The sequence below is a fragment of the Microcebus murinus genome, chromosome 12, assembly GCF_040939455.1.
Source record: "Microcebus murinus isolate Inina chromosome 12, M.murinus_Inina_mat1.0, whole genome shotgun sequence".
Lineage (NCBI taxonomy): Eukaryota > Metazoa > Chordata > Mammalia > Primates > Cheirogaleidae > Microcebus > Microcebus murinus.
The window spans coordinates 84,014,570-84,038,290 of NC_134115.1; the positions used below are offsets into that span (position 1 = coordinate 84,014,570).

At 39.8% G+C, this 23,721-nt stretch overlaps 1 protein-coding gene across 3 annotated transcripts in view; it reads right to left on the bottom strand.

The window, feature by feature from the left end:
• Positions 1-20,047, bottom strand: part of NR6A1 (nuclear receptor subfamily 6 group A member 1) — a 238,189-nt gene extending 218,142 nt beyond the window's left edge. For all 3 annotated transcript variants that reach the window (XM_076009030.1, XM_076009029.1, XM_076009031.1), the window contains exon 1: positions 19,733-20,047. In XM_076009030.1, coding sequence (XP_075865145.1) covers positions 19,733-19,832 — 100 coding nt within the window. In that variant the 5' untranslated portion in view covers positions 19,833-20,047. The remainder of the gene's footprint in view (positions 1-19,732) is intronic.
• Positions 20,048-23,721: the final 3,674 nt, after the last annotated feature.

Below are 23,721 nucleotides of genomic sequence, written 5' to 3' on the forward strand. Positions count from 1 at the left end.
TTCAAAGATATGCCTAGCATAGACAAAGTACAATAATTAGAAATAGGAAAATTAATTATAACTGATTTATAAGAAAATTTCTCATAATTTCTTTCCAAGTGCAAAGTGTTCCTATGAAGAATATTAAAGATGCTATTTAAAATAATTAAGAACTGAATCTTTTTCTTTTATAATAACTAGAACTTCTTAAACACTAGGATTACAAAATTCCTTTTGTATTTGAAGAATTGTCACAATACAAAATAGGCAAAATGACAATAGAAAATTTTTTTTCTTAGTTATTCAGAAAGTTTTAAAGGTAAATAAAATTCAAATTAAAATGTAAACAATCACCCTTTTTAAAAGAATGATATTTTTAAAATTTAAACTAAAATTTAGATTCCAATTATGGTAGAGTTATACCAGGTACCTATTGTCTCCAACAGAACATAATACACTAAAATGGTAATTAAATTTATAATTATTGCAAGTATAAATCACAAAACTACAAAAGACAATAAAATGAAAGAAACTGCCTTTTATTGCACTTGAGATAATATGTTTCAAAAACTGCTGGCAATATATTTTCTCAAACTCACTTTTCCAACATTATTTATAATAACTAGGAATCAAAAGGTGATATCTTTATAGTTATTTCAAAAAATTTGGCCAGGCATGGTGGCTCCCACCTAGCAGCCTGGGAGGCGGGAGGATCACTCAAGGTCAGGAGTTCGAAACCAGGCTGAGCAAGAGCAAGACCCCGTCTCTACTAAAAATAGAAAGAAATGAATTGGACAACTAAAAATATACAGAAAAATGAGCTGGGCATGGTGGCGCATGCCTGTAGTCCCAGCTACTCAGGAGACTGAGGCAGAAGGATTGCTTGAGCCCAGGAGTTTGAGGTTGCTGTGATCTAGGCTGACGCTATGGCACTCTAGCCCAGGCAATAGAGTGAGACTCTGCCTAAAAAAAGAAAAAAAAAAAAAAATTCTTTATGGCAGGTGGAACAAGTGCCTGCAAAATTACTGTATATTTTACACCCAACTTCTAGAATTCAGTAAGCAGCAAGAAATGCAATGTTTTGAGAAAGATCTGGGTTCCTTAAGATGAAATCCTCTCATAGCAGTTAAGTGGGTGAGAGGAAGACATCAGAAAAATGCATCTAAAAATCTCCTTCTATACATTACTCTGGAGTCAACTGAATTCTCCTACAGGATGGGGAAGAAAAGACAAGAGGGGAGGGAGGGAGCCAAGAGGAAGGAAGCGAGGAGAGAAATGAGAGAAGGAAAAGGAAGGAGGAGGGGGATACCTAGACAGTAAAGCCTGTGGGACTAGTGATTCAACTTCAAACGTCCTCTCCCCTAAGCCTCAGTTTACTCACCTGTAAAATGAGCACACTATCACCTATGTCAGTGTTTCTCAAAGTGAGGAGACCACTGGAAAATTTTAAATGGTACAAAAAGAAAACATTTTAAAACATTCCAAATTATTACCTTTTCAATCCTCTGATTACATCAGAAGAAAAATCTCGGTTTGGTGGTAGCTTGTCTAGTGCCTCTCTAAGGCTTACTAAACTCCCTTTCTAACAAAGGCCTGATCAAAGACTTTGGCAGACAACAGCATCTAGCTAAAATTTAAAACAATTTTATTTTCATTAAACTTATTTTTTTACCTTCTATTTATGACAAGTAATTATTCATTTAGAATAATGATAAAATTTGCTTTTAAAATACATTTTGGGTTGTGAAGTACTAAAGATTCAATATTTAAAATATTAAATAAAGAATATATTAGAAAATGACAAAAATCATGACGGTGACACAAGAAAGACTTAAGTTTGGAAAATATTGGTTTAGTGGAATAGTGTTGTCAGTAGTGGTAAGGTTATTTTCAACTCTGAGCCTCAGTTTACTCATCTGTAATAGGAGAATATCACTATCTACCAAAGAAAAGTTGTGGGAAAGATTACATGAGTTAGTTTAGTCCTGTGCCAGGTACTGAGTGTTCAACAACTATTTTTTTCACTTCCCTTTTTAAGTATATTACCAGAAAGCCCTTTTAGAGACCTCCAGAGAGAGAGGCTTTGGGGGCAGAGGGGAAGCCAGGCTTCCTGTATATTAGCGACAGGAGCATTTTCCCTGTTGTAATCCTTTCCACTAAGAACCTCCAGGGACCTAGCCTTGCTTTTTACCCTGACAAAGCTGCAGTCTACTCTCCTAGGGCTCATAATTCTAGTTACAAACAAATGACTGGGAACAAAGTGCTACAGAAAAGTGGTACATATCTTAACCATGAAGGGTACCAAGGAAGAAAGGGCCATTTTATAACAGAAGTCCAAGCCAAAAGAAGTATTTCATTTGAGCAAATTCAACAAGGCTGTAGTGGAAAAGAAAGTCACTAGGTGGTCCTTAAACCAGCCTTGATCTTATGATTATCCTCTGCTATTGTCCAACTGGAGTCTACAGGTGAGAAAACCCTAGAGGGTTTTCTACAGGTTAGGAAAATGGTTCCAATCGTAAGTAGGAATACTGTGAGAAAAGGAACACCAACTGAGTACTTACTATAGTCCTACGATTGTGTAGTAATAAACTTTATTTTACATGCATGGACTAATTTCTCCAAACCTATATGTGAGGTAATTCCACCAAGTCAATTCACCAAATGGACAAATCTCCAAATAGCCAGTTCTCTAAATTTATCAAAAATGTGTTTTAACTATTTAGACAGTTTATAACAATTTGTATTGATGGACAGACCAATTAAGGATTTCTGTAAAGTTAGAAATGACCATTAGAATAGCAGCATTTTGGCCGGACACAGTGACTAACGCCTGGAATCCTAGCACTCTGGGAGGCCGAGGTGGGTAGATCGTTTGAGCTCAGGAGTTGAAGACCAGCCTGAGCAAGAACAAGACCCTGTCTCTACCAAAAATAGAAAAAATTAGCCAGGCATGGTGGCACTTGCCTGTAGTCCCAGTTACTCAGGAGGCTGAGGCAGAAGGATTGCTTGAGCCCAGGAGTTTGAGGTTGCTGCGAGCTAGGATGATGCCATGGCACTCACTCTAGCTTGGGCAACAAAGCAAGACTCTGTCTCAAAAAACAAACAAACAAACAAAAAAACACCAATAAACACCTACATCTTAAAATTTAATTTTTAACTTTAAAAGAAAAATAAAATAAAATAGCAGCATTTTCAAGAATGTTCAATTCATCTCTATCCAACTCTCTGCTACTATAGCTGCAGAGAACTGGGGCAGAAAGTTTGCTGCTAAGAAGGTACAACCTGATCTGAGCTGCAGGGAATAGGGGAGAAATGGGATACAGGAAAAGGGGAGAAGAAAAAGGGAAAAAAATGGCAGGGTAACATTTAAGAAAAAGAAGATTAACAATAAATTCTGTAAATTCTACAAATTAGATTCAGCAAACTGACTTTTACTGAATTGGATATAGGGTAAATTGGACATTTGGCAAACTGGTTTTCAATGATTTGGATTTTGGTAAAGTGGTTTGCTGTACTTATGAAGTTGGTGGTATTAACTTTACAGATAAGGAAATTAACTCAGAAATTTTCCTAAAGGAACACAGCTACGCTCTAGGTCAAGCGTCCTCAAACTACGGCCAGCGGGCCACATGTGGGTGTTTTTGCCCGTTTGTTTTTTTACTTCAAAATAACATACGTGCAGTGTGCATAGGAATTTGTTCATAGTTTTTTTAAAACTATAGTCCAGCCCTCAAATGGTCTGAGGGACAGTGAACTGGCCCCGTTTAAAAAGTTTGAGGACCCTTGCCCTAGGTTCTTCACACACTACCTCATTTCATTTCCAATAGTATGTGTGGTGATTCTACATCCTTTTTCCACTCCCTACCCTAAAGCCCCTCCCCCCCCACACACACACACAAAAAAAAAATCACAAAAATGGAGACAGAATTTAGACCCAGGTCTAACTCTAAAGCTCATTCTCTAATTCACCTAGTTACCATTACATCATAATTTGCTGAAGTAATTTTTAACTGCCCCCACTGCTGAAGTTTGTCTACCATAATACAGTAACTATTTAACCTTTTTGCACTCATGTTGTCAACACATATACTAAAATTGGAATAACTATTTACCCTTTTCTGCAAAGATTGTATCTGCTATTCAGAGGCTGAATGGCATTACTGCCAGACTAAATGAACTGACTAAAGTTTGCAGTCAAAACTTTAGAGATTTATTTTATTATCTATCTTATTTTATTTAGCCTGGACAACCTTATTGTTCCTGTGATTTCAGAGTAAATTTTGCAGAATTTAAATTGCTTGAGAACTTTCATTACCATCTTTAGAGACTCTCAGACTGGCAATCCCTTTTGTATATTACAACTTTTTCCTTTCATTATGTTGGTTTCATTTGCGCACACACACTGTCATACAATTTCATGATCAATTATTTCAATCGAAGTGTGACTAGGCTAATCTCATTAAATAAATATAAAAATTAAAATAATCCTAAAATCTGCAAGATTTATGCAAGACATTAGTGCTTGCTCAAACTATCTGCATTACTGCTGGACTCTTCAGGGATTTATCACATTTATGGTGCTAGGGCACATGTCTTATCTCACCAATGGACACATAACTTTTCTTATAGCAATATCTCACCTACTGACACTGACTTTTCTTATAGCAACAATTTCAAGGCTCCTTCTATCAATAAGATAATAATTCAAGGTTCTCTAAACAATTGAGAATATATTCTGTTCTTTTTGGTAAGCAGAAAAATTATTAGTTCATAGATCTTATAATGTGACCCATATATAAAACATTTAAAGATATTAATATTTTTATTTTTACAATGCCTGAGTATAATTAGAAACTTTCACTAATGAAGTTCTGACTACTATAAAATATTTTAAGAACCAATTAAAGGACTACTTTAAGAAAATGTTAAATATTTGTTCTGATTCCCCACTGGGTTCAAAATGTCTTTGATGTTAAGATGAGGAAAAGATAGATCTTTTCAGCAAATCTGAATAGCACAAAATGACATACTGAAAAATGTAACTCAACTTTAAACCTTTCAAGTACATATTTTAAATGCTCAACAGATGACAAATTTAATTATTTCTGTTGCCCATTCTGGGCTTTTCTTTTGCACATTAATAGTGCCTCTTATTAATTATTTCTGATCATCAATATACATCCAAGGCTATGTTTAATGTTTTGGCCGATAGAATACGATTCTACCTAACCTTTTGGAATCAACAAAAGCTATAAATTTAACTCAAGACAGCTTTTGTAGTTCAGTTCGATTCAAGGGCATCGCAAGTCTTTTAATTACTAACCAGGATTTGAGGAGGTTTGTACTCAGTATAGTTGAGGGAAAGAGCAGCTGGCTTATTCATTTTCTTATTAAAGAGCATTATAAAAACTGTGTCTTGGTAAATTACAAGTTCTCTGACCACCAGTGGTGAGCACAAAGAAGCAGAGCAAACAATCTCAAACATCTGAGTTTGCTTTCAATCAACATAAACTTTAAAGATGTCTAGAAGATTCCTCAATTTTAACTTCAGCCAAATATGATTTATGCTTTAATTAAAAATTTATAGATAGCTGGACTCCCAAAATATTTCTATTTCTATTCTGAAACCAGCCCTGTTAAAAACTGTGCATGCCTTTCAAATTTGCATAAGATTTATTTAGGTCCTTTCACCACCAAACCAGTACAGGATCAGGATAGAAACCAGCCACTGAGGAATTCATGCAGATTTCTAAAGGAATGCAACTTTAAATCTCTCTCCATGTACCTAATTTCTAACCACACTCAATTGTAGGTCATAAGACATAGTAAAGACTTTTGAGGAAGATGATATAATTATGTATTAGAAGACACACACACATCAATCCACCTTCCTGAGGTTTTAAGAGGGAACCAGGGAAAGCTCCAGAGTATCTCTGCTACCCATTCACCCATAATCTATAAGAAAAAAGAAGGCAGCCTCAGAAGGGTCCCTAAGCACTGCTCTGAGCAGGCTGGATCCAGATCCTGGAGTGGTAGGCAACATGTATGGAAGGCAACATTTTGGTGCCAGAAACTAAAAGATTCAGAAATAAGAAGTATTGGGAATGATTTTCTCTCTCCAAAAAATGAGGACAAAGCAAATAGCCTACCTCACTGTCTCAAATATATCTCCAGCACCAGGCATTTATAAAAAGAAAAAAAAAAAAAAAACAGTACTGCTGACAGCCCTAGATGTTAGTATATAAGGTAATCAGTGTAAATTAAACTGGTTCTTGGTGAGGGTACATTGAGATAGATACATACTTCTAAAAATTTTCCCAAAACATAAGCCAAGATGGTGTGCTATCAAAAGTTTTAAATAAATTCATGTTGAATGAGTAAAGTTTATAATAGGAGAAAAAAGCTTAAAATTAAACACAAAGCAGAAAACATAATAGTATATACTGTATAATCACAAAAACAAGCAAAAAACTAGGCTTGGAAGTCTAGAAGACAATGTTAATGAAAGTTGCTTAGAGGTAGGATTATAGGTCGTTTTTTCCTTCATTTTCCATATTCTCTACAGTGACTATGTATTTTTAATTTTAAAAACATCGGATTGGTAAGCAGCTCACACCTAAGAACTTAAGGGCCACAGGCAATTCAAGCACAGACACTCAAGAAATCACAACCATTGAAATCCTAAATACAAGATGTGGCTAAATCCCTCCTGCTTTATTTATATGCAAGCACTTCCAACAGTGTTTCCCAGGATAGGTCCCTTAGACAATGCTCTAACATTGCTTTCCAAACAAGGCATCTAAAACACTGGGTATTCTCCAGCCTTGAGTCCATCCATCTATACTCCTGAAACTAGCTTCAGAGAACAAGTTTGCAGTATTTTACACACTTGGTATTGTCCATAAATGTTATTAATGAGTATACTGTATGAAAAGCAAACTTTTTAAAAAATATTTTGAAAAGGCTCACAGCAAACAGGAAATTTTTCTTCAAATGTTAAATTCACTTCACCACAGTAGTACTTTCAGTAACTCCTTGCAGTCAGTCAGTTCTGAATCCCAGCCAGCCAACTATCTTTCAGATTTGATCTGTCAACAAGAAAGGGAATTTTTTGTGTGGGAAAGCAATTGTATTTTCCCACATTAGGTGATTGATTAAGTTCTCCCCTCTAAAAGGCTGATTGGTTTCCTGGTGCCAGTAAAATGATTGATGAATATTTCAACTGCAGCTCCCCAGCTACACTCCCCACTTCACCCCTCCCCCATGCACTGCCGCCCCTTTCCTGCTGGGTTCCCTTTTTACAGACTCGCAGCATTTAAGGAGGTTTCCCTTCTGTTTTGCAATTTTCCTTAACAAATCTACTCAAATGCAGGACATTTAATCTTAAGAAGACAGACCTCCTCACAATCCTGACTTAGTTTTACAGATAAAAATCTCTTTATAAGGAATGAGAGAAAACTCTAAAATTAACTATGGATTTGACTCAGTGAATGAAACTGTACTCACAAAAGAAAAAGAGTGGCATGGAGGGATTACAAATGGAAAGAAGTGATCAAGTTAAAAAAAAAATGAAATACTTTAACATTTCAAGTTTGCATTACAAATTATCATAACATCAGAACTTTAATTGTAAACATTTCTATAAAGTGGACTCAGAAAATGGAATTTACATGTAAATTATGTGATCCTAAAGACTTTAAAGCAGTCAAGTGTTCTAAAACCAAAACAGGGAAACGGTTTGGTAAATGTAAATGTTCTTAGAGAGATGACTGAACACTACCTGAAATCAAAATCATCCCACAGAATCTGGGCTGTGAGTACCACAGCTATTTGCTTTAGGCAGGGCTTTCCTAAATTGCAATTTCCCATTTTGCCCAATTCATTCCACCATAAAGCTAGAAAATCCCTTCAGGGATTATATAATTTAGCTTCTTCATTTTATAGGTGGGCCTATAGAGACATGCCTTTGAAACAGACCTAGAATCAGAACTTAAACATAAACTATTTCCTGGGCCTCATACCTTCTCAAACAATGTGTTTGGTGTCCTCTCTGAAGTCTTTTCCTACTCGAACTATGTTGCTATTAACCCATACTGCCTGCCTGCCTACCTTCTTTTACGTCTTTCTCACTATCTCTCTCTTTGCTAAGAAATCACCTTCCACATTTTACCATCTTTTGACAACTAGTTCCTACATTTTCATTTTCAAAGGGCCACATCACCCTTCTTGGATTGGTTCTCACCCCTTGCATATAGCCAGCTTTTGTATGGCAGAAATAAAAAAAAAAAAAGGTACAAGGGACAAAGGCCACCTTTTCCTAAGCTGCATTCCCAAACGCAGTCAAGCAAACAGCTACTAGTTTCCTGGCCATCTCGTCTTAATCTGGTATATATAGTCACTTTAAATAAAGAGAATCACATTTCCAAAAGAAACTGCATTCTAGGTCCAAGAGGGCCCATCAAACCTTGGATTTAGCTCCAATATACTGCTTGACTTAGAAACCGTCCCCAACTTTCTCAATGGCTCAAAAACATATTCCCTTCCCTTACATTTTGTACACTTTCTCCGAGTAGCAGCAAAAGACTCTGATATAAGCAAAAGACTCAGATTTCTGACCTGGCTCTTCTTTCCTTTGACACTCATGAAAAATCAACTGGCCATGGGTGGCTCACACCTCTAATCCTAGCAATTTGGGAGGCCGAGGTCAGAGGATTGCTTGAGGCCAGGAGTTCCAGACCAGCCTGAACAAGAAGGAGACCCCATCTCTACAAAAAAAATAGAAAACTTAGCCAAGTGTGGTGATGCTAGCCTGTAGTCCCAGCTACTTGGAAGGCTAAGGCAGGAGGATCACTTGAGCTCAGGAGTTTGAGGTAGCAGTGAGCTATGATGATGCCACTGCACTCTACCCTAGGCAACAAACAGAGCAAGACCTCGTCTACAAAAAAAAAAAAAAAATCACGAAAAATCAATTCTCAGTGCTTAGGATATAGATATAAGACAAGGTATCCTTTGCCTTGAGTAGCTCAAAAACTCCTTCATTCCTTAGCACCTCTCAGACTTACCAAGGATTGTCCTTGATTTGGCAAAATTGTTTTCTAGTCAACTTCTTACTAAAACCAACATGAGGCCTGGCATGGTAGCTCATGCCTGTAATCCTAGCACTCTGGGAGGCCAAGGTGGGAGTTTCGCTCAAGGTCAAGAGTTCGAAACCAGCCTGAGCAAGAGCAAGACCCTGTCTCTACTAAAAATAGAAAGAAATTAGCTGCACAACTAAAAATATATAGAAAAAATTAGCCAGGAATGGTGGCACATGCCTGTTGTGCCAGCTACTCGGGAGGCTGAGGCAGAAGGATTGATTAAGCCCAGGAGTTTGAGGTTGCTGTGAGCTAGGCTGATACCATGGCACTCTAGCCCAGGCAACAGAGCGAGACTTTGTCTCAAAAAAAAAAAAAAAAAAACCCACATGAGAGAAAAAAAATCACTTTCAACTCTTAAGACTGGATCTTTCTGGCTCTCTAATCAATAGGAGTTGAATTCTGCACCTCCTCACCATCTATAAATGGTCTGGATTCTCAGGGATCTGCTTTGAGGCAGATACTACACTTGGTACTTTACAGACTGGTCTTTAATCCTAATAACCCTAAAGCAAATTTCAGAAACTATAGTACTGGGGAGGATTAAATCTAGTAAACAAATTATCAATGCTGTTACTACAAAATCTGGGGACTTAACCTCTGTAGGTCTCAGTTTTCATGTATGTAAAATGGGGATAACAGAACATTTATCTGCCTCACGGGATAATGAGGATAAATTAATAGATATAAGGTGCTTAGAATATTATATAATAAGCATTACATAAATGTTACCTGTCATTATTAAACAAGAATACCGAATTCCAAAGAGTCAAGTGACAAAGTCACATAGCTGTGATCTTTGTTCTGCCAAACTCCAAAGTCCCTGCTCTTTCCCTCTCAGACCATCTAACCGAAATCCTTCCTCCCAGGATGGGACTACTACTGCCACTTCCAAAAAAACAAAGCCCTCTAAATAGATGTCAATGGGGGGTTTCCCCTAGGTGGTTTATTATCCTGCAAAAAAGCATCTTGGGGAAAGGATTCCAAGGCTAGAGAGCAAATCTCCTGACAGGTTAAATTTCAAGAGTACAGTTAAGAATATGAAAGACAGAAAAAAAACAAATCTGTTTAAGTTATCAAGTTTAGTAAATTAAAGCAATTTAACTCAATTGAAGAATGCATTTGAAGATTTCATCTGAATTTTGAAATAAAATCCAAGCATTAAAATGAAAAAAGACTTGTATCTTCTTATAATTTAGCTCAATCCCCACAGAACACAAAAATGTTTTTGAAAGTACATTATATGAAACTCCAAGAATATCAAAATACTTAGAGCTCTTAGAAAGGAAGCCCATATATATCTCACTGATCTTTCATCACCTACCAAAGATTCACCATAAGTTCTGATGCAGTAACTCCCTATTGTTATGTGACATTTCTTCAGCCAGCAAGCCCACTATAGAATGAGTTCTACCTACCAACTACCTTAAGGAGTACATTTCTAACTCTTTAACAACACAGTAATTGACTTACACTAAAATGCTATTCACACTAGGAAACGGTATTCTTAGGAGATGCTTCTGTTATACAGATTTTATTACCACCTCAGTGAAAACCAGGTTAAAACTGAACCAATCAGAATGGAAAAGCAAGCACCAGATATATTCTCCAGCAAACTGGTATTAACTGAGTAGCACCTAAGTAGACACATAGGTGCTACAGTAATAGGGTATTGGGCAGGTGGGAGGGGGGAGGGGGGCGGGTATATACATACATAGTGAGTGAGATGTGCACCATCTGGGGGATGGTCATGATGGAGACTCAGACTTTTGGGGGGAGGGGGGAATGGGCATTTATTGAAACCTTAAAATCTGTACCCCCATAATATGCCAAAATAAAAAAAATAAAAAAAATAAAAAAAAAAAACTGAACCAATCTACAAAATGGCATTGCCAAAATCACAACTCTAAGACAACTCAGTGAAAGCTAAACATGTCTAAGAAAAACAAACAAGCAAGCTCTTCTTGATAGAAGTTTTAAAAAGATAGGATTTTTTTAAGAGACAGAATTTCCTTCTGACACCAGGCTGGAGTGCAGTGGCATGACCATAGCTCACTGTAACCTAAAACTCCTGGGCTCAAGTAATACTCCCACCTCAGCCTCCTCAGTAGCTTGGGACTACATTCAAGTGCCACCAAACCAGGATAATTATTTTTTTTTATGTTTTATAAAGACAGGGTCTCACTATATTCCCTAGGCTGGTCTTGAACTCTTGGCATCAAACAATCCTCCTGCCTCTGCCTCCCAAAGCACTGGGACTACAGGCATGAGCCACTGTACCCAGCTCCATTACATGTTAATATAAATAACATATTTTTATGAAAAATAACTATTCCAATAAAATATAAAAATTAGATGAGTGTCACTGTTTTACAATTCTGTTAATATCTTTAATATCTGCTTAATTCTAGCTTCTCAATCTCTTATCTGCTTCTCCATTCAGTATGCTGTGATTTTTTTTTTTTTTTGCTTGAAGTATAGGCAGAAAATCTGGCTTTACATAGATTTATAATTGGAAAAGGAAACTGTACTTGCTTTTAAAAATAATTGTAGATATTTTTCTTTGACACTATACCAAAACTTCAGTGGTGGTTTCTTAACGTTTAGTTCAGTGTGGAGTCTAAAATCTTTTTAATGAACTATGGGTACTGTTACATTAAAATCCACTGGTTGATCTGGCATTTTGAGAAGATCTTTTACTCAGGCATGATTTCTGTAATATCATACATAGATCTTTTGGGAAATCCTGCTTCACTGAGATATGAAGATCTTCAAAATATTGACACATTTCATTATACAATATCAAAATCATATTGTTAATATTATCACCCATCTCATCAGAAAAGGCCTTTAAGTACTGGGGAACTGCCAAGCTATAGTGGCAGGTACAAATTTCCAAAAATTCTAACTGTTGCTTGAAAGCTCAAATTTTACTCACTGGCAACAAATACTGTCAGTTTTCCTTGGTGTGACAGACTCACTGTTCATTTTCAAGAAAAATGGTCTGGAAAACACCCAAGACTGAATAAAGCATAGTTTAATTGTTATTTCAAGTAAAAGTGGTGTTCCGTGAACACCAGTGGCTAGTTCAGCTCACAATATAATTATGAAAACATTTTAGTATGCACTAGCAATGCTTTGTGTATACTCAGCATTTCATCACAAAGATCAAAGACACATGTACTCAATGGTCAAGATTTAATAAAATTAATCATTTCTACTGTTTCATCAAGGACCACATTCGTAAGTGAAAAAAGCTTTTTAAAAAAGTACAAGTGCATAGAAGTCAAGAATACAATGACTACTAGTACAGTTTCATGCCTTGATTTCCAATAAGGCACTAACAGTTTTTACCCACTATGGGTTTTACAAAATCAGAGCAAATGTCAACACAGTGAAAAAGACAAGCAATATCTGAGTATTATAATGAAAATAGTTTTGACCTGGAGAAGATTCTGAAAGGGTCTTAGGTACTCCCAGGTGTTTGTAGACCACACTTCGAAAACCACTGGCTTAGAACAACAGTAAATAAATTTAAAGGCTCAATAAGTGGAAAGATATCAAATCTGAAACAATCCAGTAATGATCAACAAATGATGAATTATAGAAAATACAATCCAACTGAGTACTACTTTATTATTTGTTTAAAAAGGCAAGAGATGAGGAAGCGGGATAAAAAACATATAAGGCTACACAGAAGTGTCCTACCCTCTAGTTTTTTCTTTCTTTTGTGACAGAAAAACTAAGTTACATAAATTAGAGTTCAGTGTAATAAAAAGAACATTGTATCTGATCTACTAGAGTATAGGAATAAAAATAGTCAAGACTGAATTTTTAATTCTTCCAAGGTAACACAGCTTCAAGATTAAAATGAGCTCACTTAAATAAAATTAGTTTTTAAAATGAAAACCTGATGTGGTTAAACTAGTTCTCTGAATCAGTCTCTCCTTCATTTTGGCACAGACTCAATACTGAAATGTTGTGAGTCCTATACTATAGAATTATGCCTGAAGGAAAAATCACAGGTAAAATATCATAAGAAATTTAATCAATTATTTCTTTTTTCAATCAATATTTTAGAGGAAAAAATAGAGAATATAGAAATTCTGACACTACAATGATGGACTAGAAGAGCAAGCAGAACCCACTCACAGATCTCTGAAATGCTTTTACAGACAGATCTAATAAAAATAAAAAGCTGAGAAGACTTATCTACCTTTTTCACGAGGCATTTAGTTGTATATGTCTCTCTCAAAATTATGATTATTTTTAATGAATTATAATTTCCAATGCAAACAGTTGTTCAAGCAAATATCTAGGTTAGACACATTTTTTGCCAATAACACCATTACAGTTCCAATGTGCTATAGCTTATTACTCTAATAGTCCCTCAATCACTATTACCAAATTCTTGTTTATAATTTCTCACTCGGGCAATGACAATAAAGTCACTATTTTGGTTCAAACCACCCACAGAGTCTATCTTCAAATCAAATGCCTGGATGTGTTTCCCCGGAATACATTACATGTTGCTGTCCAGGGAATTGGTTTTAGAAACATTACACCTGCCAGCTGACTTATCAACAGTGCCCATACAACTGACACCAACTTAAAGGCAAGAATCAGTCCAGAAAACAGAAAAATATACTACTACTGCCATCTGTGGTTTACGCTTGAATAGCTTCTCTGGTGTAAACAAATTGAAGTCCAATGGTCTAATCACTAGACCATGTGATTAAGATCCAAAGACCTCAACATTTGAAGATACGTTTTAAAGTTAATTCTTAATAAACTGTAGTTTGTTTAGTATAAGACATAAGAATTTAAGATTCTCTATTTGAGCTTATTTTATATAACACAAACTACCCCATGAAAGTTTTTCCATTACACAGGCTAACTTTTGTGTCTTCCAAACACTCTTAAAGAAATTCAAAACACTTAAATGCCTCCTGTTAATTTATAATTAGAATAAATTCTCTTTTGAAACAGTGATTGTCAATATTAAAACAGCCCCCAACATTTCTAGAGCAAAAAAAAAAAATGTTTATTTAAGGAGATGCAGGAATTTTCTACTGTGATATAAAAGTTCAGCCAGTTTGCTTCTGTCAAGATAAAAATTTGAGAGTTCAATTATTCCTATAATTTGTTTTTTCAGAACAAAATTCCAAAATGCAGATAGTACTACTTCAAAGTAGGCTATTTTCACAACTTATTTTCTTTCAGTTTGCTTTCTCAAATGACATCCACTGTAGCTTGGGGATCAAAAGATCTGGTGCAGCTGGGGGTGGGGAAAAAAGCAATTCAGCTCCCCAGCAGCCGGCTGAGGAAATCCTGGTCCACTCCCAAACTAAATCACTGTTAATTAGAATTACCGGGTTACACTAGTAAAGTCTTATTTAAATAATTGTAACCAGTGAAAAAAATCTGTTTTTTTGAGAAGCTGTTCTACAAAGGCTGCTGTTTAACAGCAGGTAATAAAGAATGAAGAATAAAATTATATAGGAAGTGTTTTATTCTTTCAAATAAAGTTCTCCCCTTTTCTCCTGTAGTTATTTCTAATCCACACTGAAAAGAAGCAGGTTAGACATCTCAGTGGTTTTCTTCTAATTTTCCACTAACGCCCCTATCTTTTATTTAAAGACAAACCATGCTAAAAAAAAAAACAAACAAACAAAAAAAAAAAAACGCAACAAACAATAGACTAGGCTTGATTCTAGAAATATTGTATATCAAAGTTATGTTCAGAGATTTTTTTAAAATTTAAGATTAAGCTCAGCTGAGTCTGAAACCTTAGCTCTAAAAAGCTCAATACCCAAAAAAGAATTACCTGCGCAGTACCAAACTCCCTTCTTGCGACTTTTAATAATTGTTATTTCTGAACCCTAGTTATTAATCAAAGGCATCCGAAAACCCTTAAGAAATTACTTGAGTCAGGAAAAAACTTTTTTAAAAAAAGGTTGACTTTAATATAGAAGTATGCAAACCTTCACAATTTGTTGCTTTTGGAAATACTTTCAAAGTATTATAAAGAGCTGGGCATCAGATCACTACCTATATGGGCATATTAGATAGCTACTTTCTGTTAAAAATTGTTTGTAGGAGGCTTTTATTCTTTGCTGAAATTCAAGTTTGTTTATCTGTTGATTCAAAACTTTGATTTTTCTGACTCTGACTCCTTTTCACATATAACTAGAATCTAGTTTACACACAAAATAGGTATTTTATTGTCTTACTTAAAAATAAAAGTTTTGACCAACAATGTAAAACTTACTCTTAAAAGCCATCTTCCCAAATTTAACTTTCAACTTGATTATATGCACAGAAAAAATACTGAACAGAGAAGTGTCATTTAATTTGGCTACAAACCAGAAGTAAACACAAGTGAAAATGATGACAAGGCCCCCAAGATCTATATGAATTTGGTGACAATGAAGTCTCCTAATGTGGAAGACTCTATCCTGGCTTTATGAAATTCTGAAGACAGAATTTGCCTTTCTGGACACAATTCATTGATGGGACAATGTTTTTCAACACAAACCAATAAATATCTACCCAGTTATAAAAACAAAGTAATGGTGTCATATAAAATGAAACTAACACAGCTAGCTCCAGGCCCCAAAACTTGCAAGCATCATTAGCAATTTAAAGCCAACTTCCACAACAAGCACTAGAAGTGGTGTAAGAAACTTCCTTTACCAATTTATAAGTAGCAGCTGGCATTTCTACGCATCATCCTCTAGGATCCTAAAATTTGGTTTTTAATCTACAGTATTTTCTACCTTTGCTCTACAACCACAGGGAAAAGGGTGTGGAGGGGGGGATAAAAAACCAAGAAATTATGAATATATGGATATGCATGATTTGGACAAATTTACCAGCATTATTTTTTTCATTAGTTCCTCATCTAACTCCCTTTCCTGTACTAACATGTGCAAACAACCATACCTTTTTGCTATAGATTTCAGAATGAATTACAGATTAGGAAGGATGTCATGATCATATTTTGATTATATGAATCAGAAAGGCTCAAAGAATGAATTGTACATCAGAGATTGGAAATGCACTCATCTCCCACCTCAGGTGGGCAAAACCACCAGTGAATTTGTTCACTGTCATCTTTCAAGTATTCTTTGGAGGTCACAGAACCTACTAAAAAAACCTGTGCTGTATGTACTAAGGATCAACAGTAATACACCACACATTATTCTTTTTTTAATGGAAGTAGAATCTTCTGAGGCGACTCAGAATTAATTTTTAAACACAAAACTAAAAAGTTAAATTGTCATGGGGAATATGTTTGCTAACTTATTTTCAGGAATAAACATTTGGACAACATAGTTATAGCCGGACAAAAAGCATTATAGTATTTAGTGAACTTCTCCCCTTTTTCTCTAAAGTGTAACCATATAAAATATGCTTTTAATTACTTATAATGGCTGATAACCTTCTTTTGCTTTAAATATTTAAGTCTACTCCCTCATTTTCTTAAAATAAAATAAACAAATGCAATATTTAACATAGGCTTCCTCAAATCATTCATCTTCCTTTTAAATCCCAAAAGGGAGCAGTCCTCTATTAGGACTAAATGAGTTCATGTTTGTTATGAAAACCTGCAAGCAACAACTGAAAATAGCGCAGTCAGCACAGGGAATTCCTGAAAGTGTGATGGTGCATCAAAAGGCTAGCAACTCCGTTCTGATAGAATAATAAAAACCATTTAAAGGACTGTAAATTCAGCACCAATGGCGTTTCCGGTAGGAAAACATTTCTAAAATTCCACCTCCAGTTCATTTTTTCCTGACGAAGACCAAAAGACCTCCTATCTAGATAGCTATCTCTTGCAAATATTTCCATTTCATGCAAAATGGAAATCAGTCAGTAGGATAAAAAGTCAAGATAATTCTTTTTTTTTTTTTTTTTTTTTTTTGCTTAGAACTTAAGCGGTTTCATTTGTTTGGGGAGAAAAATGTTAATCATGAGGCAAAAAGAAAAATATGCTTACTATTCCAAAAGCAAACTTTAAAAACAAATTTTCTTTTTTAGCAATTCTTCTGTGAGCATGTTAAGTTCATGAGTGCCAATGAACATAAATTGTAAAACAGTATACAATGCTAGTTTTTACAATGAAAAATAAAATATCCCACAAGTCTAGTGATTCATGTATTTTCTTTTAAGCCCATCAAGCTGCCAAAAGTTCCCGTTGTATTTTCAGCAAAAAGAAAGTATTTGTTAAAAAAATTTGTAGCACTAACTTGGACTGATGTAAAATATTAAAGCCACCTTAGCCTAAATGCACTGCTCCATAACATTCTTGTTAATGCTTCTGACCAACTGAGGAAATGAGACTATGAATGGGAAATCTGATTAAGAGTTAAAATTACCATTGAGTTCTTTAAAATGTACTAATGAATAATTAATAACAAAAGCAGTCCTTAGGCTTCCCTTACAACAATATTGTTCTCAAGTAGAATTGAAAATAATAGCTGCAGTAAAATCTGTCTTCTACATTATACGTACAGGTGGGCACAGCAAGTATTCACGCATAGGAAGGCATTATGGAAATATACACGCTAATATGGGCTATAAGATCTGGGGCTTGGGCAAAAAAAAATCAGCATGGTAAATTTTAGATCAGGATTTACAACACTCACAAATGAATACCAAACCAAATCCTCACACAAACTAGCTTAAAAAGTCAAAAGCATTAAAGAAATCCTTTGTTTCTGTGATACTGTCTCCTTCTACCCTAACTGGATTCCAGCCTCATCCTTTGTGACACGGAATTTTATTGATCTCAAACATGTTCACATTCAGAAATTAGTCTCCAACGACACCCCTCAGGGTGGCTAGCCACCTAGACACCACACATCATACACATCTTTTTTAAAGGGCGATCTGAAAACACATCACAATTTGATCAGTAACATCAAGTGAAGTTAACCAAGCTCTCTTCTAAACAGATTTTTCCTTTTAGTAAAAATACCAGATCTACTGAATTAACAAACGTTTGATGAGTTACTAAACGTACAAAGGCGCAGATCCAAACCAGGATCTCTCCCCTCTCTAGCTACTCACTCATTCAGGAGCTGAGCGCCTAAGTGACCTATTTTCAGGTTACTTTCCTCACACCTGCCAGGTCACTGTCCTGATTGAAAAACTTCTTGCTGATGCAATTAATTTTTAGTGCCTCCTAACTGTCCCGGGTGTTTGCATTCAATTTGAAATCTGTTACTTGTTAGACACTGCTCGGTCCTAGATCTTTCAGAGAATTGCGAGTTTATGGCGCAGAGAGGGGAGGAGGCACGGATCTCCGAGAGCCTGCCCTTTATTCGGAAATGAGGAGATGTGAAAGGTGGAAAGCAGGGCAAATAAATAAATAAATCGGGTTTGCTGCCGGAGCGTTTGCCTGCCGGTATGAGCACCCTTTGTAATGCAGGCCTCCCGGGGCTATCGCCTGCGCTAATTGCTCCAGGGCGCTTTCCAAGTTCAAAAGTTCACCTTTTACGACCTCACAAAAGCTCCTTACACGTTACCAATAAAAACATTCCGCGGCAAACACCGAGTAGGAAAATATCAAACAGATACAAATAAAACACCCTGCGGGGGAGGGAGCGAGGGGGAAGAGGGAGAGTAAGCCCCGAGGAACCTGAGGACCTGGCCGGGGCAGGGGGCAGGGGGAGAGCGGTAGATAGGGCCGGACCAGGTGAGGAATTCTCAGCGCCCGCGGTCCGGGGTCGGGAAGGGGAAAACGAGAACCGAGGCTGGGCAAGTGCAGATCAGGACCGGCCGGCAGAACCCGAGCCCCGGGTCGGTCCAGACACCTGACCCCCCAAAAGTCGTCGCCTAGCTGAGCAGAAGCGGAGGCAGGCAGGAGGGCGAGGGGCGTCGGGCAAGGTGAGGCGCTGGGGAAGGAGCAGCCATGAAGAGCTCCAAAAAAGGAAACGATGAGGGGACAGCTAACGAAGTGGGGGTCCGGCAGAGGTCGGGAGCTCGAAGTACTAAGGGAAGAAGCGCGGAAATGCAGAGAAGGAAAACGCTCTAGAAAGTAAGGAGTACCAGGGTGGCGTGGAGTCGGGTCGGCAGGGAGCGCCTGCGAAGGGATGAGGGACCCGCGGGAGAGACCGGGGGCTCTGCCCAGAGGGCACTCCAGAAGGAGGGGATGCCCTCGGTGACGGGCTGTGGGGGGATCCACGCTGAGGGGACCCGGGGGTAAGGGAGGACTCCGTGCAGAGAAGACGCGGGGAAGGGGGAGGAGAGGGGTCCGAACTGAGGGGACCAGCGGGAGAAGGGAGGATTGGATCTGCGGGGATGGCGGGGGAGGGGAGGCCTGTGACGAGGGGACAGGCGAGCAGGCGGGAGGGGGAATGAAGCCAGTGCTGAGGGAACCGGGCAGGGGGAGGGTCCGCGCTGAGGGGAACGGGCAAGGAGGGGGAGGGCCCACACTGAGGGAGGAGAGGGAGGGTTTGCGCTGAAGGGGACCGGGGTGAAGGTCCACGCTGAGGGGCCGCCGCGCCGCTGCAGCTTCCCAGCGCGAGAGTTGGCTGAGAGGAAGGGGACCCCCGGTGGAGGGACAGGAGGCCGGTTCTCAGTGGCCCGGGCTGTGCAGGCCCCTCACCCACCGTTGCGCGGCGGCGGAGGGAGCGCAGCGGGCGGCTCCAGGAACCCCGCCGAGCCCCCGCCGCCTCCCCCTCCGCTAGGCGGCCGTTCGTCCCGCTCCATGCGGTGGTGCTCAGGGCCCGCGCTGGGTTCGCAGCTCCGCCATGACCCGCGCCCTCGTCGTCTTCGTCGTCCGCCGGGGGGAGGAGGCTGTCAGGGGCCGGCGGGCTCTCGGTTGCGGCGCTCTCTGGGCCCAGAGCAGCCGGGCTCCGCGCCCCTCCGCGCCGCGCCCCCTCAGCACTGGCCAGCTCCCTCCCCTGACGTCACGCGCCGCTGCCACGCACGGCCCTGCGGTGCACGCTGGGAACTGGAGTCCGCCCGGCGAGGCCGGCCACGCGGGACTCCACCAACTGAAGGGGTGGCGGGAAGGAGAAGCAGCCCTGAGAAGAAAAAGTTAAAGCCTGCCACTATCAAAAATCATAGTAAGACTTCTGATAAATATTTAATAAATTGTTATTTCAGGGCTTTCTCTTTATTGTGATTTACCCATGGTGGAAACTCCCTACGACTCCTCGTAACCCCCCGCACCAATAGTGAGTCTTCCCAAGGAGGAGGATCGCAAAGGAGCCGGGTGGCCACGTGCAACGAAGCCCAGCCCTGTGGGCGGGGCCCAGGGAGGCGGGGCTTGGAGGTATTCACGAGGGCCTTCCTCCGCGGCTGCGGGACAAATTGGACCCAAGATTAAAGGACAGGAGTTTAACTCGAGGTGACTGCGTTCGTATGCAAATGGAATCTATAAAACTCAGCTTTCCTGGGTACTCTTTAAAGCCTTTTACCTCCGGGTGGGCGGGAAAGACTAAAGTTTCTCTTCCTCCGGTTTCATTTTTCCCCTGCCCATAGAACAGATGGGCAAACTAAGCTCCAGGCCATTGATGCCATTAAAGAAAGCCTCAGGCTCTCGACTTCAGGTGTCTTTAAGCCCTCCATTTAAGAGTGGCCCCTTACCCAGCCTTGTTCGCCTTCCCCTCTCCTCAGTTTCTCTATCTGTAAAATGGGGTTGATTCGAATAGGGGCAGGGTCCAATTGGAAGATCCCAAATGCTTCGTCCTCGGCCTCAGTTTCCCGAAGCTTTCCAGAAGCAAAATTGCGTGTTTTGTAGCGTCTCCGCTGCTCCCGGCTGAGCCTGCCCCCCGCAGCCACAAGGTGGCGCGCGGCCACCAGTCGCTGGGCCTACGGGGTGTCCGCCTTCTGCGACCCCCTCAGGGAAGGACTCTTCGCGGCTGCCGCCCAGGATCTAAGCCCTACCTAGCCTGCTTGCAGACAAAGGACAAGAGCACTGGTGCTTTGCCCAGATCTGCTCTGCCGGGTTATGCCACAGCTTCATCACTGGCCGCTCCTTCGCCCTCCCCACCCCACCTGCCCCGCCAGTCCTGTGGTTCCTGTGTGTCATTTTGCTTAATTTTAAGCCTCATCCTGGCGTTCCTATCCCTGCCTGGTCTGGCCCCTTCCCTCACCTGCTACGCAGGAGGTTTTACAACACTTCCCTGCATTCGCGAGTGGCTGTACCTTACCAACACTAGTTCCCTGTATTTCATCCTTAATCTGTGTGGGCCACTGTTCTGAGCGATTTACGTTAATGCTATGTCCTCTAAACCTCATATCTGCTCTGTAGGGTAGCTCCAGTATTGTCCCTATCATACACTGATGAAATCACCCAGGAGTGGTGGAGATTCCAACTCCAATCAGTCAGACACCGGAACCTGAACCTTTGGTGCCTTCAAGGTCGAATACCGATGACTTCACCCAACCCACTCCCAAACACCTATTCATGGTTCATGATCCTGTTCAAATATTTCTTCACCTTCCTTAATACCTCCCACTAAGGGACAAATAGATCCCTTCTGTGTTCCCACATGGCTCTGTTGAGCTCTCTTTGGACTGTAAGAAATGATCTCTCTGTGATTGCCTCCTTGCTACCATTCCTGAGCCACTGAGGCAGGCAGCTCTCCCAAAGGCAGGGAGCGATGCTTCTGGAGCTAGCCTCTATGACTAGGAGGGAGAGCCCTTAGCTTTGGGCGGAGGTGGAAGGCAGAGGAGATGGATCCTTTGGGCCATTTCCCTCAGCTCTGAGTTCTAAAATATGTCAGGACCACATGGCCAGAATTTCTGTTTTTATCACATGCCTCTGGAAGTAGTGAGTTCCCTTTCCCTAGAGATCCAGTCACAGTCTAAGTGGCCCCACAGATAACTCCTGCAGCCCTGGGTTTTCGGTGGTGTATGAAGATTCTAAGTCAGCCCTCATACATGGGCAGAAGAATTCAGCCAAACAGCCCCTGGCAACAACTCTTCCTCAAGCTTCAGCAGACTACAGCTCTGTTTTCCCTTCCTTTCAAAAGCCTCCCCAGATCACCCTGGCAAGCCAAATCCCTTTATTCTCACTCTTATCATTGTAACCCCAACTGCTGAGCACAGGGCCTCCACACAGGAGACACACAGTAAATAATTGCTGACTGGGTGAAAGAACAAATAAAAACAGACCTAGCTTTTTTGCTTAATAACCATGTGACCTTGGGCATGGTACTTCTGAGCCTCAATGTCCTGGCTTCTAAGAGGGGACGGGTAACAACGATAGTTACTACCTGGCAGGAATGTCATGAGAATTAAATGAGATGTTGCATGCAAAGCAATTAATATAAGATCTGGCCTAATAAATGGAACCTGTTAATAATGTTTAAAGAGTGGTTCTAAATCCCAGATACCACTCTTCGATCCACTTTCTGAAAATGCTTCTGGGAATAGTCAAATACCACAAAACTGAGACAAGCAGAGGAAATGACTCTGTACTGGGACCCCAGCCACTGCCCTAACCATGTAGGGTCCTATGAGGTAGGCACCCACTTATGAGTCTACTATGGGGCCTTTTCTCTAATTTCTCTGCATTTCTTCCAACAATTCTGAGAAGTCAATACTTTCCCCCTAATTTACAAATGAAGAGGCTCAGAAAGATGCAAAAGACTCCTACCACCTATAGGACTCAAGACAGAAGAGCTGAAAAGAGAAGTATCTAAGGATTAGTAGGGAATCTGAGGGGAAGTGTCCTAAAGCCAGAGGCAGGCAGACAGACAGGACCTGACAGGGGTACAGCTAAGAACAAGGCAATAGAAGTTTCATCCTGGGGGCTTTTCAGGGGTGGGGAACCTGCAGGCTTAAGACCACATGTGGCCTTCCTAGGTCCTTAAGTGTGGCCTTTTGGCTGAACCCAAGTTCTACAGAACAAATCCTTTTATTAAAAAGGGGTGTAGCAGAGAAAGATAAAGCTTTTTTTTGCCTCCTTTAGTGGTTAAAAAAAAAAAACACAGTCTTGAAATCAGGAGGCTTCAGGCAACCCAGCCCTGCTTGCCCATAAGTGCTGCAATTGAGAACACCCTTAGAAGTTCCAAGTGCTATGGGAATGTTGGTTAGGGCTTGTTCTAGTTGGGGCTGCTGATCAGGGAGGCTTTCTGAGTTAAGGAGCATTAAAATAAGATGGGAAAGATGAGTAGGAATGAGTCAGATTGAGTGGAGAGAAACAATCAGGTGGAAGGAACAGCATGTGCAAAGGTCTCAAGGGCTTAGCACTTTTGAGAAACTGACAAGCTGTGGTGTCTGGAGCCCACTGAGGGGGAGAGGGGCAGCAGAGAAGGATAAAGAGGCAGCCAGAGGAGATGCTAGGGCCTTGTGGGCCAGCAGGGGGCAGAGTTCCTCAGGTGACACAGCAGCCTTGCTCTTCCATGGCCTGCCTGGAGAGTCAGAACTGGGCTGCACTTCAGAGAAAGGGCTGGGGAAGGGAACCCCTGCCTGATTCCATTTAAGTACATTTTTGTCTATTTTGTCTATTTTTTAATAGAATGGACACCGATTACAAAATCCACAGGATGCAGAAAAGTATTCAATGAAAATTCTCCTAACTCCAATTCCTGCCTACTGGATCCCCTCCTTAGAGATAACCATCATACCAGTGTATTGTGTGTCC